General features: G+C 38.7%; 1 protein-coding gene across 2 annotated transcripts in view; it reads left to right on the forward strand.

Moving 5' to 3' along the window:
• The window catches only part of PLOD2 (procollagen-lysine,2-oxoglutarate 5-dioxygenase 2), a 47,843-nt gene that overhangs the window by 17,838 nt on the left and 13,039 nt on the right, over positions 1–16,966 (forward strand). For both annotated transcript variants that reach the window (XM_041414427.1, XM_041414428.1), the window contains exons 4-10: positions 4,362–4,525; positions 5,622–5,734; positions 7,635–7,698; positions 8,459–8,556; positions 9,129–9,230; positions 12,975–13,100; positions 14,698–14,819. In XM_041414427.1, coding sequence (XP_041270361.1) covers positions 4,362–4,525; positions 5,622–5,734; positions 7,635–7,698; positions 8,459–8,556; positions 9,129–9,230; positions 12,975–13,100; positions 14,698–14,819 — 789 coding nt within the window. The remainder of the gene's footprint in view (positions 1–4,361; positions 4,526–5,621; positions 5,735–7,634; positions 7,699–8,458; positions 8,557–9,128; positions 9,231–12,974; positions 13,101–14,697; positions 14,820–16,966) is intronic.

The following is a 16,966-nucleotide window of genomic DNA, read 5'->3' on the forward strand; positions in this document are numbered from 1 at the left end:
AATTTAGGGGAAGTTAATTTGTTTTGCATAAGTTAACACTTTGGGAAAGTTGGAGTAGCCTGTGAAACTGGTAGTAAATTCAAACATGTTACTTAATTTTCTGTTTCAATTTTACCTATTGTGATGAATAAAAGAAATACCTAGAAAGCAAAAAATTGTCACTAATTTCTAAACAAGCATTATAAGGGATGCTTATTATGCTGAATATTTTTTATGCATACTTAGGTCTGTAAAAGTTACCTAGTTTGGAGATACACATCCAGTTTTTGAATGTCTTTTTTTATTGACTTGTTCAATTCTGTATTTACTAAATGGAAAAAGAATCTTTCTAAAAGTAAATACATTGTGTTTGCTCATAGTGTTGTCCCACTAATCATACAAGAACTGAAACTTTCAAAGGTAAATTTCAAAGATTCTGTTCTGTGCTAAAGCTCAGATAAAACAAGCATTTCCCAAATGTTTTCTACTTACATTGAATTTCTTTGTTTCTGAATTTATTATCCTAATTCATAACTATTTTCTTCCTGTGTGGTAAAATATGGAAATTTATTATCACATTTGTACAGAGGTCTAGTTCAAATTTTTCTCCATCATAACTTGCTCTCTGGAGGGGCAGGCTGTCTGCTGGCACGGGTGAGAGAGTACAGAGGACCATGTGTGTTGAAGTGTAGAAGCTATAATCTTTCTTCCCATAAAAATCACAGGATTTAAGGCCTCCCAAGTTCCTGAAGTCCAAAATCCCAAGTACATATTTGTGTACTTGGATGGTGGAACTGATTCCAGACAGGAGACAAAAAAACAGTTTGCTGATTCTAGCATTATATTTTAATTCTAATGAGCTTTTGCATTTCCAGAAATCCTGGTTTGCAATTTGAACACTAATCAATGTAGCAGTAAGTTTGGAAAAGACAAATGTCATGAACTTCCTTTCTTCAAGTGTTTTTTATTATATTCATTGTGAAGCATTTGGAATATTAATCTTGGGAGTGGGGAAAGGAAATGTCTGGTTTGCTTACTGTAACTAGGAAAGTAATTTTTAGGGAGCTGTTTACTTAACAAACTTAGTTTCTTTGTTTGGTTTTTTTTTTCCAGCAGTTTTTTCTACGGCTCAGAATTCTGGAAATAGTTTGAGCTTCTTCTGTGGACAGCTTGTGCCTATGTGTAGATAGCAAAATGCCTGCAGATGGAACACTATTTAAATTAGGCTTGTTTTTTCTCGAGCCAGCTTCTAGTTTATTTTGGACCGTTTCAGATTGAACTGGCTAATGGCCAATGTAGACTGGATAAATTGGTTGGTGCTGTGACTGTTCATCCAGAACTCTCACAGACATCTCTTTGTATCTTGAAGCCTCTCAGTTTGTTTGCTTTGTTGTATGTTTTTAAACATTCGTCTGAAACTAAGGGATAATTATATTTTCTATGTATCTCAAAATGGCTAAGGTGTGGCCCTGATGGGGACACAGTCTAAGTGACAAAACAGTTTTCTGTCTGTTTTGTGACACTGCTATTCACTAGTAGGCACTATCTTGTATTTTGAGCTCTTACCCTGCAGCTCCAGTAGCAGCAAGTTCTCAGTGTTGAAGTTGTGGATGCAGAACTTGCATGGTCAGTTCTAGAGCACCTGAGTCTCTGCTGCTGTTTCCCTGGGTTGCTGGGAGTGCAGGGTGCATAGCCAGCATGCTTTGCTGCTGCAGAAGAGAGGGAGGGGAGGGTGGATTCCAGTCCCAAGCATCTGCCATCTGGGAGCTTCAGGAAATGGGATTAGGTTGTGGAAACGTTCTGGTTTTTTTTTTTTTTCTTGCTTTTTTTTTTTTTTTTTTTCTTGCTTTCTACTTAATTTGAAGGATTTATGAAGAATAAATAAAAGAGTTTCTGAGCTGTTCCTGCTTGCCAAGAAAGCCTGTTTTTTCCTGGATATGTCCACAGTCTTTTTCTCTGTCAAATTTTGAAGTCCTGTTTCAAGTAAGTCATTGTGTCACCCCTAATAACAGTATAAACTGTCAAGGATAGTCTTGGGACCTGTTTTGTGATGGCTTTAGTGGTGTATACCTGACGTGAATCCCCCCTTACAGCAGGAGGTGGGGTCTGATTAGGCTGAATGTAGTCTGACAGCAGGTGAACAAGGCAAATGATGCATTTCAGGTGTTAAGAAGTGTTCCTTTCCGTGGAGAGAAAAGTGGGAGCCTCATAAAGCATCTGAAGAGGGTACTGTCAGCAAGGGATAGAAGGCTGGTGGAAGTCCTGCCCAGGAAGAGGTGTGGTGACAGCAAGTCACCTCTTGACAAGAGGGCCTTGACCATTAATGGCAAGTGTAGGTGCCTGCTGGATTAATAGAGCTGCATAATATCCATTGCAGTTTAGCAGCTCAGCTCTGGGTTTAGGATTATAAACTGTGCTGTATTAAGTAGCATATCCCTTTCACAAGCAGAGCTTGTGGCTGGCCCAGCATGTTGCTCAACTTTGGCTTTCTTTCACAGAATGACAGTCCTTGGAAGCAATGTTCCAGGGTGTTTGGTTCCTTCCTGCAGCTGGAAGTCCTAGCAGCAGCAGCACTGCCCTGATCACGGAGGAGAAGCACAGCCTGCCATGAGCTATTAAGTTAAAGCCTCAGACAGATCTCTTTTTGTCTGTTTTCAATGTGTCTCCTGTTTCTTGTGTGTTCTACAGGCTTGGTCTGGCATTGAGTCAGGCTACAGAAATTGAATGGAAAAGGGAGTGAAATGTATTCCTGTAAATTTGGGCAGAAGCAGGCTTTTTTTGTGAAACTGGGGAAGGTCCAAAATGTACAGTTTCTGTCATGCGTTCTTCTGCCAAAGTTGCAGAAAAACATAACAGAGTTTTCAGAAAACCACTTACTTATATAGACTACATAATACAGTTCCCCTCCAGGGTTTATACTTTGCTTTGTGGTGGAAATCTTTTTTTACATTTGGAAGCCAGCTGTTGTTCAATTCTCTTAGGCCAATTTCATGAAATCCTCTTTGAAGAAATGACATCTTGAATAATTTCAGAACTGTAATAAAGGAGTACCATAAGTCAGTAGTGGTTGATCTGTTGGCACTATTGCTGGGTAATCCATTGCAATGCACTATATTCTGTGTACTGCAGGTGGGGTGCTGCTGTCCTAGTTAGCCCAGCTAAAAGGCTTTGCAAGAAAAGTCTTGGTCAAGGTTAGTCCTTGGTTTCTGGTAACTCTGCTGTTACTTTGCCTGTTATTAGGGCTAGTGATTTTCAATTTTTAAGGTACATGTGTAGAGCAAGAATATTCCTGTGTTCAGATGAGGAAACTGCAAGGCTGTGATGCTGTCATTAAAATTGCTGCTTCAGCCAGAGACTAATCTGTCATGTGATTCCAATTTCACTGTGACATTCTTCATGCTGTGTAAAGTGAACCTTGAAGTGGGAGGCATTGGCACAGGTCACTCAGAGCAGCTGTGGATGCCCAATCCCTGGCTAATTCTGAGTTCCTGGCCAGATTGGATGAGGCTTTGAGCAGGCTGATCTAGTGTGTGGCATCCCTGCCTATGGTGGGGGGATTGGTTTGTTTGTTTGGTGGTGTTCCCAGCCCCCTGTGCCCACCAGGGTTTGGCTCAGCCACAAGCAAACACCAGGCTTGGGATGCTCCATTCTTACAGGATCTTGGCCAAACCCCGGCAGGTTTCACTGTGGTTTGGCACACTGTTGACCTTTGGCTGTGTCTAACAGCCAAAGGTGAGCCCCCCACCTTTAGGTCTTTATCCTCAATAGGAATTGTGACTCAAAGGCAGGTAAAGTGTTTCATAAATAGGTATTGTGATACTTTGAACCTTTTAAGTCTTCAGCACATTGAAGAGGTTGAATGAGAAATCTATGGCTTGCCAGGATGCAATACACTTTTTATGGGCAACTAGACTTCATTGAGATCTCAGTACATTCCTGATAAGACTTTTTAGAAGAGTCAGTGCTGTTGTGTTTAGGAACAAGATCATCTAGGTTTTCCAAGTGATAGTTATCTAAGTCATCTTTCAGTCCTACTTTTCATCTGTTAAAATTTGATATTTTTGATTGTTGTTCTTAAAGACATAAGCAAAATACCTGAAATAGGAAAATGAATTTCAGATAAACAAAATGTGAAGAAAAAAGAATGTCCAAAATGTGGAAGGCTAAAAAGCAGAAGGAGAAAATATTTTGGATAAGTAGTACTGATTGAAGTTTCTCTCCTAGAAGGGTATAGAATTTTTACATGGCGGTTAAATATTGAGTCATTTTTCCAAGTGAAAGGGCTGTTTGATTTTTAAATATGAATAGTCCAATGACTTGTTTTGAACACAGAAACATTACAATGAAATTAACCTAATGGAAGTATTTTCTTTCCTTTTAAGCTATGATGTTATCTTTGCTGGGGGCCCTGAAGAGCTGCTAAAGAAGTTTCAGGAAACTAATCACAAAGTGGTGTTTGCAGCAGATGGACTAATTTGGCCAGATAAAAGGCTGGCTGACAAGTATCCTGTTGTCCGGAGTGGGAAACGATTCCTGAACTCAGGAGGCAAGTGGGATCCTCAAACACTTGAGCATGACCCTTCTCTGTTACCTGTTCAACGTACTTGTTGCATGTGGAGCTGTTCCTCAGTTACCCAAGTGCAAAGCTGATGACTGGATATGCTGTCATCTTCCTCCCCTCCCCACTTGAATTGTTTCTCTTCTGTGCTCAGGCATAGTTTTCATTCAAATTTGCACAGTGTGTGTTTGGCAATAACTTGTAAAAAGCAGATAAATATAGCCAGGGTCTAGCAAGCAGCTGTGCATGGCAGTGTAATGCTGTGCAAGGATGACCCCATTGTTGCAGAAACAATGCAGTGCACAAGCCTAGCAAAGCAACACATGCTATTTATAGCCTGGTCACAGAATTCCCAAACTTGGCTGCCTGGTTCCTGGAGATCTCTGCACACAGGGTGGATGTGCTGGCAGCTCTGCCTGGCCTGGCAGCATGGCTTACACAGCTCCTACAAGGAGCGGGAGCTACTCCCTGTAATCCCAATGACAGATGAATTCTGAAATCCTCCTTTAAATGCCAGCTTTGCTAATAATTTTGCACTTGATTAATGCATGCACTGATAAAACACTGTGCTGTGTAGAAACTATTGCGTGTGTCATTTCTGGGGCACCCTTCTTCAGTGTGCAGATCTGGGAGTGTCCCTGTTTCTTTCCCTCACCTATCTGTCCTATCTTTTTTTTTATTTTGGCGTGTATTGGTTTTGAGATGAATTGTCATTGTATTTCTGGCAGTATTAGATTCAGGAATCTCTGCCAGTAAGAAGTGATTGATGAAAAGGAAACTTTTTCCACAGATAGGCTTCTTGTGAAAGTGATAGTCTGATATCATGCTTTGGCACTCTCAGAATCATCCTGGGCAGATCTGAGTTATTTTTTTCCTTAAAATACCATTACTATAAAAATAGCCAATAATTATTAACTTTTTGAAACAGACCTGTTACATACCTCAGGAAAGAAGATTAGATTTTGCGTCAAGTTTCATAAATTTCATACTTTACTGGCAGCACTCAGAATGAAGTCCCTGGTTGTTGGACAGCATTGACAGGGTAGTGTTTTTATGGAAATAACCTATGTGTTTGATGTTGCAGGATTTATTGGTTATGCTCCATCCATAAATCGTATTGTGCAGCAATGGAATCTGCAGGATAATGATGATGACCAGCTGTTTTACACCAAAATCTATGTTGACCCATTGGCAAGGGTAGGTAGTAACTTGCTTTCTCTTTTCTTTCTGCTTGAAATAACATGCTGCTCCTCATAAAACACCAGGAGATGAAAAGACACGGAATGCTGTCTGTACTGGAGTGCTGTGTTGACAGGTGTTTGTTCTCCTGAGGTTCCTACTGCTGGAATGATGAACAGGCTCCCAAAGGGTCATGACTTGATACATCATTTCAGGCTGTCTTCAGCCCCAGGCAGGTTGTGCTTCATTGTTAGAAATAACAGCTCTGAGGTGTATGATCAGACACATTTATCTCAATGAGGGTCCCATGTACTTGGCAGTTTGATGGCCACAGAATGTGGCATTTTGCCAGGGTGTCACTGAACTACTTGCTGATCCAGTGTTTTATACATTGGCTTGCTGCCATTTCAGATCCTGTCTTCAGCTTTCTGTGCAAATATGTTCAATAAAGCTGCATTCTAAATTTTGGGTGAAGACCTCTCTGTGTCCTCACTTAACAAAGTTCTCTGCTGAGTTGCAGTGTTAAAGCATGAAAGGTTTTAGAGGTGTGTCCCAGATGCTGGAAAAAGAGAGATAAGAGAAGCTGACAATATATTGATGCAAAAAGACTTTAGAAGCTGATGCAGAAGAATTTTGAGAAGGATTTTGGTAATCTGTGTGCTTAAGGCAGATGCAAAGTTTTTTTATGCATGTTGTTTCTGGCATAACTTAATGGAAAATCAGTTCTATTTGGCTAGAGATTCAGAAATAGAAGAGAACATTTCTGTTGGAAGGGACTTACAGTGATCATCTAGTCTGACTGGCTGACCAGTATGGGCCTGACCAAAAGCTAAAGTGTGTTACTCAGGTCATTGCCCAAATGCTTTCTAAGCACTTGACAGGCTGGAGGTGTTGACAACCTGTGTAGGAACTGATCTGGGGTTTGACCACCCTGTGCATAAAGAAATGCTTCCTAATTTCCAGTCTGAACCTTCTCTGGTGCAGCTTTTAACCATTCCCACCAGCTCAGTTCCTCCCTCTCCCCTTCCTCCCCTCAGGAAGCTGTAGGGAGCACAGAGGGGCCCCTCAGCCTGCTCCTCTAAACTAGACAAACCTCAGCTGCTCCTCAGGGGAAATTCCCTCCAGCCTTTAATGACTGAGTTGCTTATGCGCAAGTTCAGTCAGATGCCAGGTATGCAATTGAAGAGACAGGGTGTAGAGATATTAAAGCTGATTCTGCATCCAAGTCAGAAGTAACTTAATTGGTTGTCTAAGTGGATTGTCTTCTAGACCAAAACTGTGTATGTGTGCAGAACACTGCTGCACCATGGTTCAAAACACTTCCATGGTGCTTAGCGTACATCACCACTGATTCTCTGTGTAGTAATAATGTGCCCAGTGCTGTAGAATGTGTAAGAAGATCTTGGAAGACCAAAACAAGGGATGTCATCTGTTTTTAAGGGTGTTTTAAATGCTACATACTCGAATCAGCATTTTAAAAATGGTAAAATATGGTATTTAAAGTAAGCTAGGATTAGTAGTACAACATTAGGAACATGCTTTAAAACCACTGGTGTTTTCTATTCTGACATGATACTTAAATTTGACTTTTATATTTTTGTGACTCTGAAACACAGCATGTTTTGTTTCTTGGCAAAGGCTTATTAATTTTTTTTTTAAATACACAAATTTTCTTTGGCTTATACTGCTAAATTGCAGTTTCTGTGGAGAGTTGTCACCTTTATCCTTCAAGTTTAAAGTTCCTGCATATGCAAAACTGATTGCTGTAGAACTGCACAACTTGGGAATACAGACAAATATAGCAATTTGAAGAACACATTTTCCCTGATTCCTTGCTGCCACTGTGGTATAATTGCAGTGTTGCTGTAAAAACACTGGCTTTTAGAACGCCTCAACAGCTTTGGCTCTTTGATTTCAGGAGCGCATTAACATTACTTTGGACCACAAATGTACAATTTTCCAGACCCTAAATGGAGCTGTTGGTAAGTGTATGATTGGCACATTGTATGTTTCATTAACTGTTATTAGCACTTCTTTTTTTTGCTTAACCATGAATGTAGTTCTTTAAACATGTGCTTATTTTAAGGAAGTGTTTGGGTAAGTAAACCTGATCACCAGGTTAGTTACAGGGCTTTTGGATTGATTATTAATTAAATTTTCTGATTTGATAAAGTATTAATTATTATTTGGTAAAATATTTGATTTAAAATGGAAAAAATAGTTTTAAATAAATGAAGTTGGCAGTAAATATAAAGTTAAGGATAATTTTTCTATCTGCCTTTATGAAACTTAATTACAGGAGTAAGATTAGTAATTAGAATTGCATTTAGATGTTCTCAAGCAAATGGCTACACATATGAAGTCGAATGTTAAATAATGTAGAATTTTCTTTATTTAATTGTCATGAATTTAAATGGAAAAATGCATCTGTGCAAACTTTCTTTCTTACATCTGACCTTTAATTTTGGAACAACTTTTTTGTAGTCAGATCATATCTGAAGTAACTGATTTATCTGTAAATAGCAATACTGAAGCTGCTGATGAGAAACTATGAAATTTGATGTCACCTTTTTATCATAAGGAGCTTAGAATTCAAGATCTAGTTAGAAAAAGTGAACAAAAGCTTCTAAATAAATAATACTGACAATGACAGCAACAGCAAGGTACAATATATCATCAAGGACTTAAAAATCAAATTCTAGCTTTTTTATGAACTTACTCTACTGCTTTGTTGATTTGCAGATGAAGTCCTTTTGAAATTTGAAGAAGGAAAAGTAAGAGCAAGGAATTCAGTGTATGACACCCTACCAGTCACCATTCATGGAAATGGTCCAACTAAAGTGAGTGACAGTTTGGTTTTAATTTCATGTAAAACCAAGAGGAAACTTTTGCTATGCATCACTTTGTCAGTGTGGTTAAATTCTTCCGTTCTAAACGCAGGATGGAATCAAAAGGATAATAATATTAGGCAAAAAGTTTTCTCTAGTTTGTAAATCAACTAGCATTAAAAAATTCCCAGAATTCACTCTCAACGGTTTAAAGTATTTTATTCATGCGATACTTCTGCTTTGTACTAATCTGCAGATTAGTAAATTGCATTGGTTAGATACAACTCTTGAAATGAGTACCAAATAATTTTTACATTCTGATATGTAATACTTTTATTTTTCACCTCAAGTGCATGTAATTTTTATGAAATACTTATTTTTGTAGACTTCATGGTACATATGTAGTCTGTTTTGTCAACAAAAAGAATAAGATCAAGTTTTTACCTGCTGTTTTTTAATGTTTGTTTCCTGTCAGTTGCCTTTAGTTACAAGTGATTAAATGAATAAACCTGGATTGTTTGAAAGGTATAGATCATCCTTGGCACTCATCTTGCATTAATTTAAACTGTTCATTTCTGTATCAGATTCACCTGAATTATTTGGGAAACTATATTCCCAATGCTTGGACACGGGAAACTGGCTGCAGTGTTTGTGATTTGGACTTACTAGACCTGTCAGCAGTAAAGGTAAGAGTGCTCTGCACTGGAACTTGCACTGGAAGGCCCTTTTGGGTGCAGCTGATAGGTGTTTAGTGATTCCTGAGGCCAAGGGCCTTCTTCCTGCAATATGTTTTACTACTTTCAGGAATATTTTTATGCATGTATTTTAATATAGGTTTGCACAGTGTTACTGAAGATGATGCCAACCCCAAAAGCCCTCCAGATCTTCACCTCTGTTCACTGGGGGTGAATGAACAATTTTTGAGTTGTGCAAAGTTCTAGAGAGTAATTAGAATTTTGGAAGAGGTAGAAAAATTCTAGATATTTCTGATTTTTTGACCTACAAAACAGTCAGTGTGAATCATCTGAACAACTTCTGTTGCAAATAGAGTTTAATAGTTAACTAAGATGGTTACAGTTACTATTTTCTGAGATTAAACAGTGCAAAACTGCTTTACCTTGTAGAGGGCAATACAAATATTTGTATGATGTAAGAAAATGTGTTTCTGTAGAAGATGATTGAATTTCAGTACAGTTTTCAGCATTCTTGTAGGACAAATACACACATACACATGGCATGTGTGTATATCCAGTACCTGGCAGCTTTGGCTCTTCCACTCCAGGCGTGATGTCTTTCACGTCTCTGTAAAAAATTTCTGTACTGTACACAGTAAATTTGAGGCAAAGTAAATACTGACCTCTACCATGTGGAATTGTAAGACTTGGACGAAAAAATAAAATCTGATTATGTCTAACAGGATCTTTCCAGCAGATGTTTAATTTCTGTTCTGTATTGAAGATTTGAATGAGAACAGGTCTTTGGAAGGATAGCATGAAAGAAATAGTGGCTTGTTATCTTTGTAATGAAAAGAAAAAGTGAAAAAATTTCTGGGCAATAAATAGCTAATGAACTGGAATATAAACTAAAAAAGTTTTTGTTGGAATTTTAATAACTTTCAGATTCTTTCTCTGTTTTTAAATTTTATTTTCTCTTTTAAGATAAACATTTGAATGGTGTTATAATTAGATAGTATTTGCACTCCCATCATAAAGTTTACCTGAGGAAAAGATGTTGTCAAAAAGATTTTTTTCCAGTGATGTTGGTATTTAAGATGTGGTTTTGGAGCAGTTAAATCTGAAAGCCAGTAAGGGGGATGCAATGATTTACTGGATAGCTTCCTATAGTTTATGTACATCTACTTGGAATGTGTCTTTACTGTAGTGCATTCTTTGGACTTCATGCCTCACTCACTCTGCCAGAAGAAATAACAAGGCTTTTCCTTGGCCTCAGTGGAAGTGTTTACTTCAGGCATTTCTAAGTACCAGCAGGATTTCGTTTTCTGAACGTGCTCTCTGTTCAGGCCAGTCTGGTTGCTGCTTAACAAGAACTCTTCAGTGAAAAGAGAAGTTCCTGTTCTGTGCCTCTAATAATCTTCTCCATATTGTTTTATTTAACTGCCTGCATTTATACATTCATATCTTCTGAGGATTTTGCCTTTTTTTGGGGTTGCGAACAAAGGAGCTCAGAGGTACATATGCAAGGTCTTTTGCTCAGTCCTTGTCCTTTTGACAGAAACAGGATCTTCTGCAATCATGGCTGAGGTGTGGGAAAACTGCTCTCTTCTGGTAATGTCAGCAGCCTGTGCCAGCCCCAAATTAACCACCTGTTCAGGTAGAAGCAGCATAATGGAAAATAAGTTGAAGAGGGCACCTGGACTCAATAAGTGCAAATTGTTGCTACTTTCTTTAGTGTTTTTTTTTTTTTTTCCCCTGAAATCTAAATTAAGTTTGTTACCCAACTTAACCTCCCTAGAAATGCTTTTAAATTCTAAAGCTTCTTACTGGTGTGGAGACTTTCCAATATGGCTGAAAAGGATGATTTCACTCCTCTTCTCATTTCACTGGCAACTCTTGTGGCAAGAGATCCTGTACTTTGCTCTGTGCAATTGTACTGAGCCATTGTCCTGAGTTTCTTCCAAAAATTGTCTTACACTCAACTACTGTTTATTAAAAAGTAAACTTTAAAAGTCAAATACATGACCTCACTGAAAATGAGAAAATCTATCAGAGAAAATGCAGCATGTGGGTGCAGACTGGGTATTCCCAGAGAGGTTTTGCTGAGAGGCAACTTCTGATTTCACATGCTCAAAATGCTCATTGTGACCTAGATTCAGATTATGCAGTGACAGCTCTTTGTGGTAAACCAAGGTCTGAATTGATGAACTCTGTGCTTTGAGGAGATGCAGTTTACAGGAATTTTTCCTCTTAACATTTTTAAACACCATTATGCTTTGGTCACACTGAGATTTCAGCGTGGAGCCAAGCAGTTCACATTTCAGTGTAATGAAGCAGTGCCAGTAATTCCTCATTGTCCCCATAGCCTTTGCACATCCAGCCTGAACCTCTTTCTCTTTCCCCTGGAGAACAAGGGGGGAATGACTCTGAGTTAGAAACATGTACAAAGTACAATGGCTGCAGCAGCTGTGGCACTGGTAGCTCAGTGTGCCCAGCTCAGCCCAGGCAGCTCTCCTTGTCCCTGGCCATCAGTGGCACCAGTGCCTGTGCCAGCCTCAGCAGTGCCACCAGAGGGGCACGGGCGCTTGGTTGGAGGCACATCAGTGCACTGCTGGTTGTTCTGGAGTTATTGGGTGTCTGTGAGGCTCTGTGCTTTCCCAGCAGTCCTTATGAGGTTTGCAGATGGAGCTGTGAGCAGGAGGGTTCAGGGTAAACGCTGGGTGTTTCTGGGCTCCCGTAGACAGTGACTCTGTGAAACCTCAGCATGTGTTGATGCTTTATCCAGACGCTTCTCAAGTGGGTGTTGGCCTGCTTAAAGAGCTAGCTGGCAGCCTTTTATGCTCATATAAGGTTTCTCTCTGAGCCTTGTAATGGATTCGATTTTTATAGTAATTGTCTGGTTTAGAGATGGAAATAATTTGTAGTCAGTGTATTTCTTTGTGTAGGAGTTGAGGTCTTTGAAGGTTAAACTTTTTTGTCTTGCATACTGCAGTAACACACTTCAGGACTACAAAAAAGTGCTGTCTGTGTTTCTTTTAGTGGTCATGATCTCTATCAAGCACATACAAAGCAGCCAAATACCATCAAAAGATGTGAATTCACTTTAAAATAAGGTCCATGAAAGTTCAGTATTCTTGGATGTAAGGATAGCAGCTCTGTTAATTTATTAAAGATCTTTCTAAAAATCAGTGAGTAGGGTTAGTTTATTAAAGATCTGTCTAAAAATCAGTGAGTAGGGAAGGAATGCAAGGCCCAGTTCAAATGAATGGGGGGAAATAGTGCATATACATTTATAGGAGGGTATTGCAGTCTTTGGCTTAAAGTACAGCTGAGTAAAATATTTAGTGGTATTTATTCTTTAACTATTTTTTAAAAACTGCTTTCCTCTGTATTTTCTTGTAAATGTAGTCTGTGTCTGTACCTTGTTAAAAAAAAAGAATTTGCCATTCAGTTCTAGGTATATTTCCTTAAATGATTCTTTTGCTGTTTTAGTGGGTTTTTTAAAGTAAGAATTTTAAAACCGTATTACATTATTTTCTACTTGCAGTGTATGTTTCATAAAATCCATTATCGTTGCATATTTTGTGAAGCCAGTGAAAATAAATGGGTGCTCAGCCACTTCTGAGCACACTGGTTTTGATTGTTTGAAAGCTGTGTGGACTAAGTTTACTATATGACATTAGTTGCTCTTTATTATAACTACTCTTAGAAAAGAGGCAAGTCTTATTGGTTGTATCAAAATATCATTTTTTTTAGGAATATCCAAGAGTAAAAATTGGTGTTTTCATTGAACAACCCACTCCTTTCCTAACTAAATTTTTAGACAGACTATTGACTCTGGACTACCCACGGGAGGCACTCAGTATCTTCGTTCATAATAATGTAAGTATGACTTTATCATTGTACAGAGCTTCCATTTTGGAAATTATGCAATGAATCAGAGTGTGAAGTATATGGATTTGGTATAAGAACACAGTTGAAATGCATAGGAAGAGATAATCCTTCAGAGTTTAGTATGCAAAGCTGGAAAAATTAAATTGTCTCAGGACTTACTGAAGCCTATTTAAAGAAACTGCTTAGATTATTTTACTAATGAAAAAAATGTATTTTGAATGAGTGCTTCTGGAGGAAGTACTGACAGCCATAAATCAATAGAATAAAATAAGAAGAGAACAGTTCCAGCTGGAAGGGGCCTGCAGTGACCATCTGGGCCAGCTTCTGACCACCTCAGGACCGAGCAGCAGTGACACCAAATTATGAACTACTGTCACCTGACATGGGCATGGGACCTTTTTTCATCTTGCTGATATCCCAGTGCAGCTTTGTTTCTATTGGCACTCCAGCTGGGTCTCATGGAAAGATTGGTGTGTTCAGATGTATTTTGACTGGCACTGCAGATAAGTTGCTTTTGAATACTCCCTGCTAATTACCTAATGATCTGGCCTTGCTGGTACTTCCCCAGTGACTTCAGCCAGTATTGCTGTTTTGGACAGCCTGGTCCAATGGAAGCTGTCCCTGCCCAAGGCAGGGGGGTTGGAAGGAGATGATATTTAAAGTCCCTTCCAACCCAAATAATTATGTGATTCTGTGATTTTAACGAGTGAGGTGTCAAATGTGTGTAAATATTTTGGAAAAAAAAATGAGACTGGAAGAGAAATAGAAGTAAAATTTAGTTGTACCCCTTTTCAGTGTGCATGCATTGCTGTTGATATGAGAGCAAAAAGGGGATCAGTAGTAGAAGTAGATTTTCTCTCTAAAGTGTTCATTGTGGTTTTGTAAAGGGATTTTGGGGGTATAAATTTGATGGGCACATAGGAATTGTAGGCTGTGTAGGTTTTGTAGCTTCAGCCAAAAGTTTTATGGTTTTTGAAATGGAATATAAATTCTGAACAGCTTTTTATTTTAGAGGGGGAAAACCCCTACTCAATGTCAATTATTCTAATGTCAGCCATAATAGGCAAAAGCTACAGTGAGGGCACTGGTTTGGAAGTGCTGTGTGCAGCTGAGAGCTCTTAAATACAGACAAATAGAAAGGTAAGGAGGAGGGTAAATAGAAATTAAAGGAACAATCAGTGGGACTGCCTTTTAAAGAAACAATGGCAGTGCCTGTACAATTTGGTACAGGTACAGCTCCCTCTCTAAAGTGATTCTAGAGGGGCATAAAGAACTGCATGCCACTGAGGTTGTAGGGTGGGTTTTGAAGACTGCTCCATAAATATGCTGGAAAATACTACATAGATAGTTTGTGAATCTTGCATTCTTGTACAGTTTGAGTAATACTGATGACATGTTGGATTATTTTCCTAAAGTTTTGGACAGAGGAGGTTCATTTTAATGACAGATATTCTGGAATATGTTCAAACACTGTTTGGCATCTGTTTGTTTAGGACAGAATACAGTGTGTTCTTGGACACTGTGTTTATGATTCATACATATTGATGCCTTACATTTGCAGTAAAAAATGTTTACATGATTACAGGAGGTTTACCATGAAAAGCACATCAAGAAATTCTGGGAAAAAGCCAAGAACATTATCAGAAATATTAAAATTGTTGGACCTGAAGAAAACTTAAGTCAAGCAGAAGCCCGGAACATGGGAATGTAGGTTCTAATTTATAAATCTGTTATATTCATGCATACACTCACATTGTTTCATCTTGCATGGGTATTATTTTGTGCCTTTAATGTTTACATCTTCACCTGTGAAAATGGGAGCTTTTGTGGTAGAAAAGATCTAGATATAAAACATGAATTGTCAAGTGTTTTATTGTTTCTGTATAATATAAAAAGCTGTTGATCATTGTGAAAAAATCTCTCTGGTTTGGGCTACTTCAGTAGTCTGTCATCTTGTCTTGTGATGATGGCCTAGAAAATGCATACTATTTCTTTCATTTTGCAGCTACCTTACTGCAGATTTTTTCCATTTTTGCATTGGATATGCTTTTAACAATTGCTCTTTTGTTGTCCTAGTGCTTACTCTTTTTTTTTTTTCCCTGAAGTGACATTATATTTAAGTAAATATATGGGTAAAGTCATATGGTTAAACCTATGGTTGACCTGGATGTGCAGGTGACTGAATTCTCTTTCCTCTTGTGGTTCAAAGAGGCAGGAATATCCTTCAGAAGTGCTCAAGCAGAAGTTTCTCTCAAAGACAACTGACTTTATCTTATGTTTGGTCTTGCTTTTTTCTTTTGCTCTTACTAGAATATCCAAAACTTTAGCTTTTAAACCTGGCACTTTCTGTGCCTGAAGTTGAACCTTGGAGTTTGTATGTCCATGTCAGCCCTGCCTGTCACAGGATGTCTTTAGTGCTGCAGCTGGCTCCTGCAGAGAGGTTTGTGGCTCTCCCAGCACATCAGCCACATGATGGAGTTGCTCAGCCCAGGATCCCACCAGGATCAGGACCACCTTGCTGCGGCCCTGCAGCAGGATTCATTCAGTGATAATACTTTGACTCACTCTTCTGCCAGCTCTTCCCAGAGTGTCAGAGCACAGAAGTTCATTTCAAAAGGCCGTTTCTGTTCAGAGGTTGAGCATAGGCTATTCATAGCATCAGCTGAAAGAATGAGGGTCTTGAGTCTCTGTGGTGTTCTTGGAAATTTGTTTGAATGGGGCTTTGTTGTGCTGAAGCCACTGGAAGACTGATCTCTGGCTGAGGTCCACACCTCTCCCCTTGCCTTTCTAGGAAATGCTGCAGATGTCCAGTGGTAGTCTAAGCACCCATTCACATGTTTATAAATCATTCTTTCTCTGTTTCTGATACTCTCTAAAGCAGATGTACACTGATGGCAAACTTTTTTTGGTGTATGTTACGTGTAACTGAGGTGGAGTTTCTGGAATTGCCTTTTCCTTTTTGTTGTTATTGACAACGTAAGGCAGAATCTTCAGTGTCCTCAATATCTATAGTAATACTAAATCTCAGCCAAAGACCTGGAAACCTGTCATCTTTGGTAGAACCTACTGATTTATAATGATGCTTGAAACACTTGAGTGGCATTTCCATGTCTTTCTTTTTTTTAGCCTTTGTCTCTAAGGTATGAGTTCTTACAGTTATTTCTTTAAGGAAAAATCATCTTTGTTTTTGCCTTGGTTGCAGATGAGATTTCAGCCAGCTACAGAATTTGTTATGACAGAAAACATTAAAAGCAATTAAATACATTCAAGTACTAATGGAAAGTTGGGAAATATTCACTTCTGAGGTTTTATAAATAAAAAGTATGTTTTCCGTAATATTTTTTTCTCCTGGTACTTACAGCCTTCAGGATTTCTCTTTCAGGGTAGTTGGTTCTTTTTTGTTCCTCCCTCAAAAATATTAGTAACAGAACAGGGTAGGAATTTTCTAAAACTTTATAAAAAATGTCATTTATCTCAGCTTTTAAGTGGGAATGTGCACATTGTGGCTGTCTGGAGAGATGCAAAATATAACCCTAAATGGAGGCAGGAAATGTCACTCAGGCTCTTGATTGCAGACTTGTATCTGGAGCACCTTTTCTTTCAGAGGCCTGTCAAATGATTTAAGTGTTCTTCCTCTGGGCTTGCAGTCCATATTTGGAATTGTATGTCCAAACTGAGAGGTCTGAAAATGATAACTTGATTGATTGCAAGTTCAAATTATGTCTAGAAAAAAGAGAGATGGCTCAATGGCAGAGAAGTTGGGTAGACAATATGCCTCTGTCACAACCAATAGACCCTTGGACTATCTCAGTGGAAAGTGTGATGAAGGGAAGAGCTGTGACATTCTCCCATTT

Source organism: Onychostruthus taczanowskii, unplaced genomic scaffold (genome assembly GCF_017590055.1).
Source record: "Onychostruthus taczanowskii isolate IOZ18803 unplaced genomic scaffold, ASM1759005v1 scaffold45, whole genome shotgun sequence".
NCBI classification, from domain to species: domain Eukaryota; kingdom Metazoa; phylum Chordata; class Aves; order Passeriformes; family Passeridae; genus Onychostruthus; species Onychostruthus taczanowskii.